Source organism: Pimephales promelas, chromosome 5 (genome assembly GCF_988280905.1).
Source record: "Pimephales promelas chromosome 5, fPimPro1.hap1.1, whole genome shotgun sequence".
NCBI lineage: Eukaryota > Metazoa > Chordata > Actinopteri > Cypriniformes > Leuciscidae > Pimephales > Pimephales promelas.
The window spans coordinates 25,116,881-25,135,779 of NC_142773.1; the positions used below are offsets into that span (position 1 = coordinate 25,116,881).

Genomic DNA, 18,899 nt, shown 5'->3' on the forward strand with positions numbered 1-18,899 from the left:
GCTACTGGTTATATTAAGCTACACTGCATATTGTATATGGTCATTTGTATATTGCTCATATGTTAATTGTGATTGTATACTGTCTTTATGTTAACTGTATTCTGCACTGTATGGAGCACGCTCTTAAGAATTTCACTCATTACGGCACACGTGTTAGTGATGTGACAAAAAAGGATTCGTATTCGTAAAAAGGATTCGTGTACTTGTACTAAGACATTTTTCTCCTGTGGTGTGACATGCTCAGCAAAATTGTCTAATCCTTATTCATTTTTATTTTTATAATGCATTGGGGGGGTTTTTGTTTTGTTTTTATTATTTATTTATTTATTTATTTTTAATCCCAATTTAATTGTTATGCTACATGGAATATTTGTTCAAAAGTTTAATTTAAAAAAACAAAGAACACTTGGGACTTCATGAATATGAAAAAAAAAAGAAAAGAAATATAGGCTATATACATTCCGTGTCATTTGCTATTGAGATTCAAAAACTGTAATATACGCTGCCAGAGACTACTATTACAGAAGTAAATCATATTGCCAGAAGGCGGAGCTTAATATCATGATGTAGAAGCATTTTCATCAAGGAGGTTGTCAGAATTCAAAGGCATCCAGTCTGAATGATACTCAAGTCTTTCCGATTCTTCTTCAGATATCTGCTATCATGATTATTTTCACTCTCCTCAGTTTTTTGTGGACATTTATTGGTAAGATAAAGTTTTTTTGTTTTTTTTTCTCCAATATAGATTAGTTACTTTTTACTTATTTAATGCAATACTTTTTACAGTTTAGTTACTGTTTGATTTATCTAACCAGGCGTTTTTTCTTCATTTATAGACCACACAGAGGCAGATGCAATAAAACCATTGTCAGGGAATGAAAATAGACTTGTTGGTGACGCTATTAATCTGTCCTGCAGTTACAAAGACTATACGGGTACTGTAAACAGTTTACAGTGGTACAGACAATATCCCAGATCCAAACCGGAGTTCCTTCTTTACATTTTCCCACATGGAGTTATGAGTGAAGATAGACCAGACAGATTTTCTGCTAAAGTTCATCAAGATATTAAACAAGTGGATCTGAAGATCTCTTCTGCTGTACAGGCAGATTCTGCCGTGTATTACTGTGCTCTGGTGCCCACAGTCACAGGAAATCTAACAGTGTCATACAAAAACCTCCCACTTCATTAAAGAAAGACAAATATTCAGACATTTAGTTGTATATCTAAATGCATCACCTGAATATCCTCACTGGATAATAACCCCAATTGCCACACAATAGCCTCACTTTTACTGGAACAAATCACACCATGCATATTTACAAGTAGTTTACATCTTCCCATATAATTGTACAGAAAAGGTTCAACTTGGCCGTATTTTGCCAGGAGGTGGCACTCTATGACTTACACTTACACTTGATTATTTTAGTCTGGTCTCAAGCTCCTGCTAAATTTCCGTTTTATCTTGCAAAATAATTGTGCAATTTTATTCTGTAGGTGTTTTATGTACAGATTTCCTTTGCACAATATCTTTCTAATGGTATAACTTAACAATTCTTTACTTAAAGCTGCAGTCAATAGCTTTGTTGTGTTAAAAATTATCCAAAATAAATGTTTGAGAAAATACATAACTTATGGCAAGCCGTTTTAACATTTGATCATTTTAACCAACTAGTCTCTATTTTCATGCTACTAGTAATTATTTTTTAGATAGTGTCTATTCCATTAAGTACTAGTACTTATTCATTAGCTACTAGTGCTTATTCTTTAGATACTAGTGCCTTTTCTTTAGATACTAGTGCTTGCTTATTCTTTAGGTATTAGTACCCTTTTACAGATACTAGTATTTATTCATTAGATAGTCCTTATTTATTAAATACTAGTACTTATTCATTAGATATTAGTCCTTATTTATTAGATACCAATGCTTATTCATTAGTTATTCATTAGATACTAGTACTTATTCATTAGATATTAGTCCTTATTTATTAGATACCAATGCTTATTCATTAGTTAGTACTTATTCATTAGTGTTATGAACTGCTCCGAGACTGGGAGATGTAGATCCAAATGCAGCTTTAATATAAGAATAGTCGTACAGGCAGGGTCGAGAATCAGCAGACAGGACAATGGAGAATACACAATGGGAATCCAAGAAGCAGGCAGAGGTCAGGGCAGGCAGCAATAATCAAAATCCAAGAACAATCCAAAAGTCAAAAAACCAGAAAACAAACACAGAAAATGCTCAGAAATGCAGACAAACAGTACAACAAGACTTCGCAGGGATTGAACAAATGAACCAGGTATATATAGACAGACAAACAGGATGATACACAGGTGAATGCTATCAGAGAACGAGGTACAGGTGAGTGTGATCAGTGAAGATGAGTCCGAGCAATGAGTTATGGGAAATGTAGTCTGAGAGTGATACAAGACTAATCTGGAGTGCCTTCTGGTGGGTATCAAGGGCACTCCAGCTGGTGACCGTTACATAGCCCCCCCTTTAAGGAGCGGATTCCAGACGCTCCTCAAAATGTCCAGGAGGGAGGTGGAGCAGAGGCGGACCTGGGGGCGGGATGGAGGGCCAGGCCCGTGGAGCGGAAGAGGACCTGGAGACTGCGGCGGAGCTGGCTGTGGAGGCGACCAGGTCGGAGCAGGCTGTGGAGGTGGCCAGGGCGGAGCTGGCTGTGCGGGAGGCCAAGGCAGTGGAGACCCCTTGGGTGGCCACGGCGGTGAAGACCCCTCGGGCGGCCACGGCGGCGAAGACCCCTCGGGCGGCCACGGCGGCGAAGACCCCTCGGGCGGCCACGGCGGCGAAGACCCCTCGGGCGGCCACGGCGGCGAAGACCTCTCAGGACCAGACACCGGCTCAGGAACAGACACTACAACAGAAATGGTCACAAGGACAGATACAGACACAGAAACAAACACTGGATCGGGAGCAGACACTGGATCGGCCATCTTGTCCGGAGACACTGGATCGGCCATGTTGTCCGGAGACACTGGATCGGCCATCTTGTCCGGAGGCACTGGCTCGGAGGAGGCCATCTTGTCCGGAGACACTGGCTCGGAGGCAGCCATCTTGTCCGGAGACACTGGCTCGGAGGCGGCCATCTTGTCCGGAGACACTGGCTCGGAGGCGGCCATCTTGTCCGGAGACACTGGCTCGGAGGCGGCCATCTTGTCCGGAGACACTGGCTCAGAGGCGGCCATCTTGTCCGGAGACACTGGCTCGAAGGCGGTGACGTGAACAGAATCTGGATCAGCAGAAGTGATTTGAACAGTCTCTGAATCAGCCATCTTGTCTTTAGACACTGGCTTGGAGGCGGCCATCTTGTCTTTAGACACTGGATTGGCAGAAATGACGTGAAGCATCTCTGGCTCGGTAGAAGTGACGTGGAGCGTCTCTGGCTCGGCAGAAGTGACGTGGAGCGTCTCTGGCTCGGCAGAAGTGACGTGGAGCGTCTCTGGCTCGGCAGAAGTGACGTGGAGCGTCTCTGGCTCGGCAGAAGTGACGTGGAGCGTCTCTGGCTCGGCAGAAGTGACGTGGAGCGCCTCTGGCTCGGCAGAAGTGACGTGGAGCGTCTCTGGCTCGGCAGAAGTGACGTGGAGCGTCTCTGGCTCGGCAGAAGTGACGTGGAGCGCCTCTGGCTCGGCAGAAGTGACGTGGAGCGTCTCTGGCTCGGCAGAAGTGACGTGGAGCGTCTCTGGCTCGGCAGAAGTGACGTGACGCGTCTCTGGCTCGGCAGAAGTGACGTGGAGTGTCTCTGGCTCGGTAGAAGTGACGTGGAGCGTCTCTGGCTCGGCAGAAGTGACGTGAACAGGCTCAGACTCGGCAGGGCTGACATGGAACTCAGGCTGGGCTGTCTCGGCGGGACGAGACTCTGGCTGGGCTGTCTCGGCGGGACGAGACTCTGGCTGGGCTGTCTCGGCGGGACGAGACTCTCGCTGGGCTGTCTCGGCGGGACGAGACTCTGGCTGGGCTGTCTCGGCGGGACGAGACTCTGGCTGGGCTGTCTCGGCGGGACGAGACTCTGGCTGGGCTGTCTCGGCGGGACGAGACTCTGGCTGGGCTGTCTCGGCGGGACGAGACTCTGGCTGGGCTGTCTCGGCGGGACGAGACTCTGGCTGGGCTGTCTCGGCGGGACGAGACTCTGGCTGGGCTGTCTCGGCGGGACGAGACTCTGGCTGGAAGGTGAGCGCAGGCTCGGCAGGACGCTCTGGCATAACGTGAAGCTCTGGTTGAGTAGATACCACAGGTTCATGGAGCTCCTTCTCTACAACGCCCACAGTAAACAAGGAACCACTTAGCAAAAGGGCCTGGTTAATATAGTCCTCTAATGTCCCGTGACGATTGTGTAAGGGCATGAGTGAACTGAGTGGTTCAGAGAGTCCTCCTCGGAAAAAGATCATTAAACACTCTGTGCTCATTGAGGCGAAATGGGCCAGTTCAATGAACTCAGAAACATAGTCCTCGACGGACCGATTCTCCTGACGGAGACGCAAGATCTGGACGTCTGGGCTTCTTGTTGGCATGGCTGCTGGATCTCGGTGTGGCGAAGTCTTCTGTTATGAACTGCTCCGAGACTGGGAGATGTAGATCCAAATGCAGCTTTAATATAAGAATAGTCGTACAGGCAGGGTCGAGAATCAGCAGACAGGACAATGGAGAATACACAATGGGAATCCAAGAAGCAGGCAGAGGTCAGGGCAGGCAGCAATAATCAAAATCCAAGAACAATCCAAAAGTCAAAAAACCAGAAAACAAACACAGAAAATGCTCAGAAATGCAGACAAACAGTACAACAAGACTTCGCAGGGATTGAACAAATGAACCAGGTATATATAGACAGACAAACAGGATGATACACAGGTGAATGCTATCAGAGAACGAGGTACAGGTGAGTGTGATCAGTGAAGATGAGTCCGAGCAATGAGTTATGGGAAATGTAGTCTGAGAGTGATACAAGACTAATCTGGAGTGCCTTCTGGTGGGTATCAAGGGCACTCCAGCTGGTGACCGTTACAATTAGATACTATAGTACTTATTCATTAGATACTTGTACCCATCAAATAGATTCTAGAACTTATTCATTAGATGCTAGTACTTATTTTAATAGTGACTAGTAACTATTCTTTTGTTACTAGTAACAAATTAATTTTTTTTGCCATTGACTTCTATGGGGATCTGTCATTCAGATATCAACAATTCAGTTCTGACTAGCATGTATTCCAATTGTGACTAGTACATATATATTAGATACTAGTAGTTATTCATACTAGTACCTATTAAATAGATACTAGTACTTATACATTAGCTACTAGTATTCAATAGATACTAGTACTTATACATTAGCTACTAGTAACTAGTACTTATTCAATAGATACTAGGCTAGTACTTATCAATAAGATACCAGTACCTATTAATTAGAAATTAGTACTTATTCAATAGATACTAGTACTTATTCATTAGATACTAGTACTTATTCATTAGATACTAGTACCTATTTATTACTAGTACCTATTTATTAGATACGATAGTATTTATGTCAAATGCTGCTAGTAAGATTTTTAATTGAACTCTACAGTGGTCGTTCTGACTAGTCATAACATAAGACTAGTAAAAAAGCAGTTGTGACTAGTAAAATAAAAATTCTTTTTGAAGGAGCTTTACTTCAACTGCTCTGTGCTGCTAATAAGATTTTACCCAGTTCGAGGGCCAAAATTACCATTTAAAATCAGAATAAGAGCAATGAGTACAGCTCGCTCACATTCACTAATATGATCGAAACGTTAGCTTTACTTTTACATCAATACGATTTTGCATTAAAGCGCGGTTAACACCCACCCCAACCTGCACTGGAAGTTTTGATCGGTTCCAGGGCTCCACCCCACCCCAGTAGTTAAAGGAGCATTGATTTACCCATTTCAACATTAATCTATATTAAAAGTGGATCATATTATATGTAGTCGAAAATAAAACAATTTTGAATTTGGTGCCCTCTTGACCGAGAAAAGATAAATAACTGAAGGGCGCATTTGTATGTAAGGCAACAACTCCCACAATGCACCACATTGCACAGCTCCGCAAGCCACACGCACAAATCCAGAACAGCGCAAATATCAGAGAAATCACTCTTCCGTCTTCAAGGCTAACGTAACTTAGCTGTCAACAGAGTTTGAAATTCATTTCATACAAAAATTCTAGTTAGTTGGCTGTGGCGAGCAGGACGAGGGACGTAAGAGGACGGCGCGAGGGCAGTGGTGTGATAATGAAAGACAGCAGTGAGACACACCGGTCTCGCATCTCTCACGGAGGAGCGGAAGCATAAAGGAGGAGCGACGACGGCAGATCGAGAGAGGAACAGGCCTGATTTTATGTTGTGTTTTGTTTCTGTTGTGTGTTGTTTCTTTTGTTTTGTATTTGTTCATTTTACTATTAAAATGTTTAAATGTTCGCCGGTTCCCGCCTCCTTCTTCCCTGAACAACGAACCCCGTTACATTGGCAAACTCAAAAGTGAATTACTCCTCACACTTGTTAGCTTAACTTCCAAACAAGATGGCTGATACTGATTCAGTATCTGCAAGTGAAGTCCCATCCACTGATCCGTAATAAGCCTGTGGTAATGAGCTATAATGTTTGTAGTCTCTACAGTTTTCAATGAAATATGACTTCCCGCTTATTATGACAATTTTTATGTCATAATAAGCAGGAAGTAAGACATTTAAATCCTTATTTCTCCCATCTCAGGGGAAAATAAGTGAAAAAACCATGACCATTCAAAAATATGACTGGGTTTCTATACAAAGCTAAATGCAAATGGGTGAAGTGTCCCTATAAGTTCCAATTAAAATTTCAGCTTGCCCTATTGATCCCTCTTTTTTGTACTACTATATTGGGTGAAAAAGAAAAATAGTTAGGCTATTAACATACAATGTACAATCAGCACATTATTTATTTTTGGGCATATAATCATATCATGTAATTATATAATAATATGATCTTGCCACGAACTAACTGTTCACTGTTTCACTGTTCTTTAACCTTAAATTATATTAGAGAAAACATATATTTTTTGGGCAGTTTTATCAGTTAACATTTCCCTTTTGTTACACACTGCTGTAATGATCATTTTACTCTGGAATAGTTGCAATATATTCTGCCAGAAGGTGGAGCTAGGAAACCTATAGTCACAGTTCAATTGTTTCACAACAGAGCAGACATTCAGTTAACTTGAGTCACTTATACTAAGGAGGGAACTGTAAGTCTTGACTCTCAAAGTTGTCTCTTATTAGTGCAGATGTTGCTCCTGGTATTCATTATATTTTCTCTTCTAAGAGGTGAGTCATAAATAATTACTGTATACGTTTTTTTTCTCTCTTTATCCTATTGACAATCTGTGGGAATGATTTTCCCCTTTTTATTCTGTTGACAATTTAAATTTGTCCATTTGAAATTATTCATTTTAATTTTATTTGTTTTAAACAGAGAATGCTGCTGCAGACGTGCTAACACCATTCTTCACAGAGAAGCATGTTTTTGAAGGAAAAGATGTTACACTGATCTGCAACTACACTGGCAGTGTTCAGAATTTGCAGTGGTACCGTCAGTATCCCGGATCCAAACCTGAGAACATAATTTTGTTCATTGAAACCAGCCCCAAATCAGAGCCCTCTCTCCGTCTGACCGCTGTAGCTGATAAAGTCATCAAACGTATGAATCTGACAATCTCTTCTACAGAAGTCAAAGACTCTGCCATGTACTATTGTGCCCTGCAGCCCACAGTGACAGGAAACACAACTGCGCCCTACAAAAACTGAGTGAGAAATGACATTCAAAATAGAAATTCATGATGCTCAATTTGAAAAGAGTTTGTAAACAATATAAAATGCTGTATAGTGTTGCTTTTCTATGAGAACAACCAGTTTAGCATACGCTAGTGCACATTTTACTTGTTGATTATTGGTCATTTAAGGCCACTTTAATAAAACAAAACACAATATAATTTACAATACATTAATTTAACCAGTACACCGTATGAACTCACAAGCTAGAAAAACATTTCTTCAAGCAAAACCTAAAACCAATCAGGTGGTCCCTGAAATCCGCTTGCAAAGAAAGCTTCTATAAATGGAAATTAATTGGTATTAAATACAAAAATGTATCAAAACAAGTTTATTTGGTCTAATGGACAAAATTCTGCAGAAGAGACTTTGCTTAACTGACTATCATAACTTTGCTATTTGATTTCTTTGCACAGTAAACATAAATTGTGCAATCAGTCAGATCTCTCTGGACAGTGAATGTTCTTATTAGGAAAATAGTGTTACATTCACATCCTTTTTCGAAAAGCCAATTTGTTCAAATAATTTTCAGTGCAGATTTCAATATGCCAAAAATTATTCAATAAGATCTTGTTGACGCATCCCTTATGAAATGAAGAGAGACTGTGGGAAAAGTGATCTCATCTGCATTCTTCCAGAAGGTGGAGCTCTAAGAACCAATTGTAGTTCAGTCTCAGTTCAGATTAAAAACAGAGAGAGCAGACAGACTTCTATTGAGTCACTTATACTCTAGGAGGAAACTATAAGTCTTGGATCTCTAAGTCATTGTCTTTTATTAGTGCAGATGTTGCTGCTGGTATTTACTTTAGTTTCTCTTCTAAAAGGTGAGTGATTAACAATTACTGCGGGAATGTTTCCCCCCTTTTTATACTGTTGACAATTTAAATTTGTCCATTAGAAATTATTAATTATTTTTTGTTTATTTGTTTTAAACAGAGAATGCTGCTGCAGACGCGCTAACACCATTCTTCACAGAGAAGCATGTTTCGGAAGGAAAAGATGTTACACTGATCTGCAACTACACTGGCAATGTTCAGAGTTTACAGTGGTACCGTCAGTATCCCGGATCCAAACCTGAGAACATAATTTTATACTTTGAAACCAGCCCCAAATCAGAGCCCTCTCTCCGTCTGACCGCTGCAGCTGATAAAGTCATCAAACGTATGAATCTGACAATCTCTTCTACAGAAGTCAGAGACTCTGCCATGTACTATTGTGCCCTGGAGCCCACAGTGACAGGAAACACAACTGCACCCTACAAAAACTGAGTGAGACATCATATTTAAGCCAGAAGACCATTAAGCCCATCATGATGCACAATGTGGATTTAAAAACATCGGCACTGTACAACTATCAAATGTTTCAAGCATCAATGGGCTTTTCATATCTATATTAATGGTTAATATTTCAGGGAATCACGACACACTAAAAGTTGTAATACCAAGCTTATTCCAACATGTGCAACTGAGTGTCCACTTTACACAGACTGTAACTTAATTTGACTGGCATAATCCCAATATTAGTTTGTTACAGCTTTTTTTCTATATGTTGAGTATTTGTAGAGTAAGATGAGCAAAGTACAGCACGTGTGGGAGGAGCTCAATGTTTTGTCGACTCCTACAGAATAAATGAGAGAAAACAATGTCTTTTCTTCATACCGATCATACTCTGAACTCAAACTAAAGAATCATGTTACTCATCTCTTCTATTTTAATATTTATCCTCAGTTACTGTAAGTAGTATTATTTATTACAAAGATGTTGCACTATATTCCACATCACTAAAATATATAAAACAAACTTTCATTTTCTTTGCTCTAAATTGAATCCTTTACATTGCTTGATTCTTTAATGTCTTTGCAGGTGAAGTGAATGGAAATGCCATCAGAGCAAACCAACCATCTGAAGTTTTAACTGAAGGAAGCAGCATCACTCTCTCCTGTACTTATGAATCTGGATCAGCTTACAGTCTCCACTGGTACCGGCAGATGCCTGGATCAACACTAGAGTTTCTGCTGCTGATTGTGAAGTCTACTAAGTATGTCGCCAAAGCGGACCAACCTCATCCGCATATGTCCATTAGACTTCATGATAAACTTGTGGATCTGGAGATCTCCTCTGCTGCTGTATCTGACTCTGCAGTGTATTACTGTGCTCTGCAGCCCACAGTGACAGGAAAATCATCTACACTGTACAATAACACGTTTCTTGTAGTCATGTTTTCTAAGAAGGAGGAGTTTCTTCCCATGCAGTGTCTCAGTCTTTCCCCCTCTTTCCTTTCGTTTGTGGTGTAGTGTTGCCTTTTTCTGAGAAATGTTACACAATTTAGTTGTTAATTGTTGATCATTTAAGCCCACTATTACAAGACAAAACAAACTATAATGTACAATACACTGAGATAACCACTACACCATGAACTAACATGTAGAAAACTTAAAACCAATCAGGTGGCCCCTGACATTAGCTTGTAATTAGTATTAATTGTACAAAAATGAATAAAACAAAATTCCTGCAGACGGGACTTTGTTTAACTCATAACCTTACAGTTAAATAATTAAATGTAATCTAAATAACTGTTACACTCACATTCTTTTAGTGAAAATTGAAATATGTTTTCAATTAACGATTTTTAGTCTTTTTACTGCATAATATATTAGTTTTTTTTTCTTCTTTTTTTTTCGGTAAGCTCTTATTTGTTGTTTAAGATACATCCCTTATGAAATGAAGAGATTTAGTAGCAAAAGTGATCTCACCTGCATTCTTCCAGAAGGTGGAGCTCTAAGAACCAATTGTAGTTCAGTCTCAGTTCAGATTAAAAACAGAGAGAGCAGACAGACTTCTATTGAGTCACTTATACTCTAGGAGGAAACTGTAAGTCTTGGATCTCCAAGTCATTGTCTTTTATTAGTGCAGATGTTGCTGCTGGTATTCACTATAGTTTCTCTTCTAAAAGGTGGGTATTTCTCAACAATTACTGCGGGAATGTTTCCCCCCTTTTATGCTGTTGAAAATTTAAATTTCTCCATTAGAAATTATTACATTTTGTTTATTTATTTATTTATTTACAGAGAATGCTGCTGCAGACGCGCTAACACCATTCTTCACAGAGAAGCATGTTTCGGAAGGAAAAGATGTTACACTGATCTGCAACTACACTGGCAGTGTTCGAAATTTGCAGTGGTACCGTCAGTATCCCGGATCCAAACCTGAGAACATAATTTTGTTCATTGAAACCAGCCCCAAATCAGAGCCATCTCTCCGTCTGACCGCTGTAGCTGATAAAGTCATCAAACGTATGAATCTGACAATCTCTTCTACAGAAGTCAAAGACTCTGCCATGTACTATTGTGCCCTGGAGCCCACAGTGACAGGAAACACAACTGCACCCTACAAAAACTGAGTGAGAAATGACAGCGCAGTCTCATCCCAAGTCGTCATACAACTGGCGACTGTGTTAGAAATGACATTCAAATAGAAATTCATGATGATCAATTTGAAAAGAGTTTGTAAACAATATAAAATGCTGTATAGTCTTGCTTTTCTATAAGAACAACCAGTTTAGCATATACTAGTGCACATTTTACTTGTTAATTATTGGTCATTTAAGGCCACTTTTATGAGACAAAACACAATATAATTTACAATACATTAATTTAACCAGTACACCGTATGAACTCACAAGCTAGAAAAACATTTCTTCAAGCAAAACCTAAAACCAATCAGGAGGTCCCTAAAATCCACTTGCAATGAAAGCTTCTGATCATGGAAATTAATTGGTATTAAATAGAAAAATGTACCAAAACAAGTTTATTTGGTCTAAAGGACAAAATTCTGCAGACGAGACTTTGCTTAACTGACTATCATAACTTTGCTATTTGATTTCTTTGCACAGTAAACATAAATTGTGTAATCAGTCAGATCTCTCTGGACAGTGAATGTTCTTATTAGGAAAAAAGTGTTACATTCACATCCTTTTTCGAAAAGCAAATTTGTTCAAATCATTTTCAGTGCAGATTTCAATATGCCAAAAATTCTTCAATAAGATCTTGTTGACGCATCCCTTATGAAATGAAGAGAGACTGTGGCAAAAGTGATCTCATCTGCATTCTTCCAGAAGGTGGAGCTCTAAGAACCAATTGCAGTTCAGTCTCAGTTCAGATTAAAAACAGAGAGAGCAGACAGACTTCTATTGAGTCACTTATACTCTAGGAGGAAACTGTAAGTCTTGGATCTCTAAGTCATTGTCTTTTATTAGTGCAGATGTTGCTGCTGGTATTTACTTTAGTTTCTCTTCTAAAAGGTGAGTGATTAACAATTACTGCGGGAATGTTTCCCCCTTTTTATACTGTTGACAATTTAAATTTGTCCTTTAGAAATTATTCATTATTTTTTGTTTATTTGTTTTAAACAGAGAATGCTGCTGCAGACGCGCTGACACCATTCTTCACAGAGAAGCATGTTTTGGAAGGAAAAGATGTTACACTGATCTGCAACTACACTGGCAATGTTCAGAGTTTACAGTGGTACCGTCAGTATCCCGGATCCAAACCTGAGAACATAATTTTGTTCATTGAAACCAGCCCCAAATCAGAGCCCTCTCTCCGTCTGACCGCTGTAGCTGATAAAGTCATCAAACGTATGAATCTGACAATCTCTTCTACAGAAGTCAAAGACTCTGCCATGTACTATTGTGCCCTGGAGCCCACAGTGACAGGAAACACAACTGCGCCCTACAAAAACTGAGTGAGAAATGACATTCAAAATAGAAATTCATGATGCTCAATTTGAAAAGAGTTTGTAAACAATAAAAAATGCTGTATAGTGTTGCTTTTCTATGAGAACAACCAGTTTAGCATACGCTAGTGCACATTTTACTTGTTAATTATTGGTCATTTAAGGCCACTTTAATAAAACAAAACACAATATAATTTACAATACATTAATTTAACCAGTACACCGTATGAACTCACAAGCTAGAAAAACATTTCTTTAAGCAAAACCTAAAACCAATCAGGTGGTCCCTGAAATCCGCTTGCAAAGAAAGCTTCTATAAATGGAAATTAATTGGTATTAAATACAAAAATGTATCAAAACAAGTTTATTTGGTCTAATGGACAAAATTCTGCAGAAGAGACTTTGCTTAACTGACTATCATAACTTTGCTATTTGATTTCTTTGCACAGTAAACATAAATTGTGCAATCAGTCAGATCTCTCTGGACAGTGAATGTTCTTATTAGAAAAATAGTGTTACATTCACATCCTTTTTCGAAAAGCCAATTTGTTCAAATAATTTTCAGTGCAGATTTCAATATGCCAAAAATTCTTCAATAAGATCTTGTTGTTTAAGATACATCCCTTATGAAATGAAGAGATTTTGTAGCAAAAGTGATCTCACCTGCATTCTTCCAGAAGGTGGAGCTCTAAGAACCAATTGTAGTTCAGTCTCAGTTCAGATTAAAAACAGAGAGAGCAGACAGACTTCTATTGAGTCACTTATACTCTAGGAGGAAACTGTAAGTCTTGGATCTCTAAGTCATTGTCTTTTATTAGTGCAGATGTTGCTGCTGGTATTTACTTTAGTTTCTCTTCTAAAAGGTGAGTGATTAACAATTACTGCAGGAATGTTTCCCCCCTTTTTATACTGTTGACAATTTAAATTTGTCCATTAGAAATTATTAATTATTTTTTGTTTATTTATTTTAAACAGAGAATGCTGCTGCAGACGCGCTAACACCATTCTTCACAGAGAAGCATGATTTTTAAAGGAAAAGATGTTACACTGATCTGCAACTACACCGTCAATGTTCAGAATTTGCAGTGGTACCGTCAGTATCCCGGATCCAAACCTGAGAACATAATTTTATACTTTGAAACCAGCCCCAAATCAGAGCCCTCTCTCCGTCTGACCGCTGTAGCTGATAAAGTCATCAAACGTATGAATCTGACAATCTCTTCTACAGAAGTCAAAGACTCTGCCATGTACTATTGTGCCCTGGAGCCCACAGTGACAGGAAACACAACTGCACCCTACAAAAACTGAGTGAGACATCATATTTAAGCCAGAAGACCATTAAGCCCATCATGATGCACAATGTGGATTTAAAAACATCGGCACTGTACAACTATCAAATGTTTCAAGCATCAAGCTTTTCATATCTATATTAATGGTTAATATTTCAGGGAATCACGACATACTAAAAGCAACCAAGTTGTATGAATACCAAGCTTATTCCAACATGTGCAACTGAGTGTCCACTTTACACAGACTGTAATAACTTAATTTGACTGGCATAATCCCAATATTAGGTTGTTACAGCTTCTTTCTATATGTTGAGTATTTGTAGAGTAAGATGAGCAAAGTACAGCACGTGTGGGAGGAGCTCAATGTTTTGTCGACTCCTACAGAATAAATGAGAGAAAACAATGTCTTTTCTTCATACCGATCATACTCTGAACTCAAACTAAAGAATCATGTTACTCATCTCTTCTATTTTAATATTTATCCTCAGTTACTGTAAGTAGTATTATTTACAAAGATGTTGCACTATATTCCACATCACTAAAATATATAAAACAAACTTTAATTTGCTTTGCTCTAAATTGAATCCTTTACATTGCTTGATTCTTTAATGTCTTTGCAGGTGAAGTGAATGGAAATGCCATCAGAGCAAACCAACCATCTGAAGTTTTAACTGAAGGAAGCAGCATCACTCTCTCCTGTACTTATGAATCTGGATCAGCTTACAGTCTCCACTGGTACCGGCAGATGCCTGGATCAACACTAGAGTTTCTGCTGCTGATTGTGAAGTCCACTAAGTATGTCGCCAAAGCGGACCAACCTCATCCGCATATGTCCATTAGACTTCATGATAAACTTGTGGATCTGGAGATCTCCTCTGCTGCTGTATCTGACTCTGCAGTGTATTACTGTGCTCTGCAGCCCACAGTGACAGGAAAATCATCTACACTGTACAATAACACGTTTCTTGTAGTCATGTTTTCTAAGAGGGAGGAGCTTCTTCCCATGCAGTGTCTCAGTCTTTCCCCCTCTTTCCTTTCCTTTGCGGTGTAGTGTTGCCTTTTCTGAGAAATGTTAGTGCACAATTTAGTTGTTAATTATTGATCATTTAAGCCCACTATTACAAGACAAAACACAATATAATTTACAATACACTGAGATAACCACTACACCATGAACTAACATGGTAGAAAACTTAAAACCAATCAGGTGGCCCCTGACTTTAGCTTGTAATTAGTATTAATTTTACAAACATGAATAAAACAAAATTCCTGCAGACGGGACTTTGTTTAACTCATAACCTTATAATTAAATGTAATCTAAATAACTGTTACACTCACATCATTTTTGTGAAAATTGAAATATGTTTTCAATTAACCATTTTTAGTCTTTTACTGCATAATTTATTTATTTATTTTCTTTGTTTGTTTTGTTTTTTGTTTTTCAGTAAGCTCTTATTTGTTGTTTAAGATACATCCCTTATGAAATGAAGAGATTTTGTAGCAAAAGTGATCTCACCTGCATTCTTCCAGAAGGTGGAGCTCTAAGAACCAATTGTAGTTCAGTCTCAGTTCAGATTAAAAACAGAGAGAGCAGACAGACTTCTATTGAGTCACTTATACTCTAGGAGGAAACTATAAGTCTTGGATCTCTAAGTCATTGTCTTTTATTTGTGCAGATGTTGCTGCTGGTATTCACTATAGTTTCTCTTCTAAAAGGTGAGTGATTAACAATTACTGAGGGAATGTTTCCCCCCTTTTTATACGGTTGACAATTTAAATTTGTCCATTAGAAATTATTTATTATTTTTTTGTTTATTTTAAACAGAGAATGCTGCTGCAGACCTGCTAACACCATTCTTCACAGAGACGAATGTTTTGGAAGGAAAAGATGTTACACTGATCTGCAACTACACTGGCAGTGTTCGAAATTTGCATTGGTACCGTCAGTATCCTGGATCCAAACCAGAGAACATAATTTTGTTCATTGAAACCAGCCCCAAATCAGAGCCCTCTCTCCGTCTGACCGCTGCAGCTGATAAAGTCATCAAACGTATGAATCTGACAATCTCTTCTACAGAAGTCAAAGACTCTGCCATGTACTATTGTGCCCTGGAGCCCACAGTGACAGGAAACACAACTGCACCCTACAAAAACTGAGTGAGAAATGACAGCGCAGTCCCATCCCAAGACGTCATACAACTGGCGACTGTGTTAGAAATGACATTCAAATAGAAATTCATGATGATCAATTTGAAAAGAGTTTGTAAACAATATAAAATACTGTATAGTGTTGCTTTTCTATGAGAACCAGTTAAGCATATGCTAGGGCACATTTTACTTGTTAATTATTGGTCATTTAAGGCCACTTTTATAAAACAAAACACAATATAATTTACAATACATTAATTTAACCAGTACACCGTATGAACTCACAAGCTAGAAAAACATTTCTTTAAGCAAAACCTAAAACCAATCAGGTGGTCCCTGAAATCCGCTTGCAAAGAAAGCTTCTATAAATGGAAATTAATTGGTATTAAATACAAAAATGTATCAAAACAAGTTTATTTGGTCTAATGGACAAAATTCTGCAGAAGAGACTTTGCTTAACTGACTATCATAACTTTGCTATTTGATTTCTTTGCACAGTAAACATAAATTGTGCAATCAGTCAGATCTCTCTGGACAGTGAATGTTCTTATTAGGAAAATAGTGTTACATTCACATCCTTTTTCGAAAAGCCAATTTGTTCAAATAATTTTCAGTGCAGATTTCAATATGCCAAAAATTCTTCAATAAGATCTTGTTGACGCATCCCTTATGAAATGAAGAGAGACTGTGGGAAAAGTGATCTCATCTGCATTCTTCCAGAAGGTGGAGCTCTAAGAACCAATTGTAGTTCAGTCTCAGTTCAGATTAAAAACAGAGAGAGCAGACAGACTTCTATTGAGTCACTTATACTCTAGGAGGAAACTATAAGTCTTGGATCTCTAAGTCATTGTCTTTTATTAGTGCAGATGTTGCTGCTGGTATTTACTTTAGTTTCTCTTCTAAAAGGTGAGTGATTAACAATTACTGCGGGAATGTTTCCCCCCTTTTTATATTGTTGACAATTTAAATTTGTCCATTAGAAATTATTAATTATTTTTTGTTTATTTGTTTTAAACAGAGAATGCTGCTGCAGACGCGCTAACACCATTCTTCACAGAGAAGCATGTTTCGGAAGGAAAAGATGTTACACTGATCTGCAACTACACTGGCAATGTTCAGAGTTTACAGTGGTACCGTCAGTATCCCGGATCCAAACCTGAGAACATAATTTTATACTTTGAAACCAGCCCCAAATCAGAGCCCTCTCTCCGTCTGACCGCTGTAGCTGATAAAGTCATCAAACGTATGAATCTGACAATCTCTTCTACAGAAGTCAGAGACTCTGCCATGTACTATTGTGCCCTGGAGCCCACAGTGACAGGAAACACAACTGCACCCTACAAAAACTGAGTGAGACATCATATTTAAGCCAGAAGACCATTAAGCCCATCATGATGCACAATGTGGATTTAAAAACATCGGCACTGTACAACTATCAAATGTTTCAAGCATCAATGGGCTTTTCATATCTATATTAATGGTTAATATTTCAGGGAATCACGACATACTAAAAGCAACCAAGTTGTATGAATACCAAGCTTATTCCAACATGTGCAACTGAGTGTCCACTTTACACAGACTGTAATAACTTAATTTGACTGGCATAATCCCAATATTAGGTTGTTACAGCTTCTTTCTATATGTTGAGTATTTGTAGAGTAAGATGAGCAAAGTACAGCACGTGTGGGAGGAGCTCAATGTTTTGTCGACTCCTACAGAATAAATGAGAGAAAACAATGTCTTTTCTTCATACCGATCATACTCTGAACTCAAACTAAAGATCATGTTACTCATCTCTTCTATTTTAATATTTATCCTCAGTTACTGTAAGTAGTATTATTTACAAAGATGTTGCACTATATTCCACATCACTAAAATATATAAAACAAACTTTAATTTGCTTTGCTCTAAATTGAATCCTTTACATTGCTTGATTCTTTAATGTCTTTGCAGGTGAAGTGAATGGAAATGCCATCAGAGCAAACCAACCATCTGAAGTTTTAACTGAAGGAAGCAGCATCACTCTCTCCTGTACTTATGAATCTGGATCAGCTTACAGTCTCCACTGGTACCGGCAGATGCCTGGATCAACACTAGAGTTTCTGCTGCTGATTGTGAAGTCCACTAAGTATGTCGCCAAAGCGGACCAACCTCATCCGCATATGTCCATTAGACTTCATGATAAACTTGTGGATCTGGAGATCTCCTCTGCTGCTGTATCTGACTCTGCAGTGTATTACTGTGCTCTGCAGCCCACAGTGACAGGAAAATCATCTACACTGTACAATAACACGTTTCTTGTAGTCATGTTTTCTAAGAGGGAGGAGCTTCTTCCCATGCAGTGTCTCAGTCTTTCCCCCTCTTTCCTTTCCTTTGCGGTGTAGTGTTGCCTTTTCTGAGAAATGTTAGTGCACAATTTAGTTGTTAATTATTGATCATTTAAGCCCACTATTACAAGACAAAACACAATATAATTTACAATACACTGAGATAACCACTACACCATGAACTAACATGGTAGAAAACTTAAAACCAATCAGGTGGCCCCTGACTTTAGCTTGTAATTAGTATTAATTGTACAAACATGAATAAAACAAAATTCCTGCAGACGGGACTTTGTTTAACTCATAACCTTATAATTAAATGTAATCTAAATAACTGTTACACTCACATCATTTTTGTGAAAATTGAAATATGTTTTCAATTAACCATTTTTAGTCTTTTACTGCATAATTTATTTATTTATTTTCTTTGTTTGTTTTGTTTTTTGTTTTTCAGTAAGCTCTTATTTGTTGTTTAAGATACATCCCTTATGAAATGAAGAGATTTTGTAGCAAAAGTGATCTCACCTGCATTCTTCCAGAAGGTGGAGCTCTAAGAACC

At 38.8% G+C, this 18,899-nt stretch overlaps 2 long non-coding RNA genes and 1 gene segment (V, D, J or C); all 3 read left to right on the forward strand.

Annotated features, from left to right (window-relative positions):
• The first annotated feature begins 9,535 nt into the window (after nucleotides 1–9,535).
• On the forward strand, nucleotides 9,536–10,139 carry LOC120464980 (T cell receptor alpha variable 18-like). The segment is given in 2 exon segments: nucleotides 9,536–9,578; nucleotides 9,709–10,139. Coding segments are annotated over 2 exon segments (474 nt in total).
• Nucleotides 10,140–10,146: 7 nt separating this feature from the next.
• Nucleotides 10,147–14,579, forward strand: LOC148981446 (uncharacterized). Of its 3 annotated transcripts, XR_016168535.1 has the most exons (5): nucleotides 10,147–10,798; nucleotides 10,914–12,145; nucleotides 12,257–12,588; nucleotides 13,555–13,887; nucleotides 14,489–14,579. It is a non-coding gene; the product is annotated as an uncharacterized LOC148981446 (long non-coding RNA). The 3 variants fall into 3 exon arrangements; XR_016168536.1 differs by lacking the exon at nucleotides 14,489–14,579 and having other exon boundaries at nucleotides 12,257–13,442; nucleotides 13,555–14,321; XR_016168534.1 differs by lacking the exon at nucleotides 14,489–14,579 and having other exon boundaries at nucleotides 13,555–14,321.
• On the forward strand, nucleotides 14,573–17,785 carry LOC148981447 (uncharacterized). The gene is made up of 4 exons (XR_016168537.1): nucleotides 14,573–14,663; nucleotides 15,545–15,584; nucleotides 15,694–16,922; nucleotides 17,035–17,785. It is a non-coding gene; the product is annotated as an uncharacterized LOC148981447 (long non-coding RNA).
• Nucleotides 17,786–18,899: the final 1,114 nt, after the last annotated feature.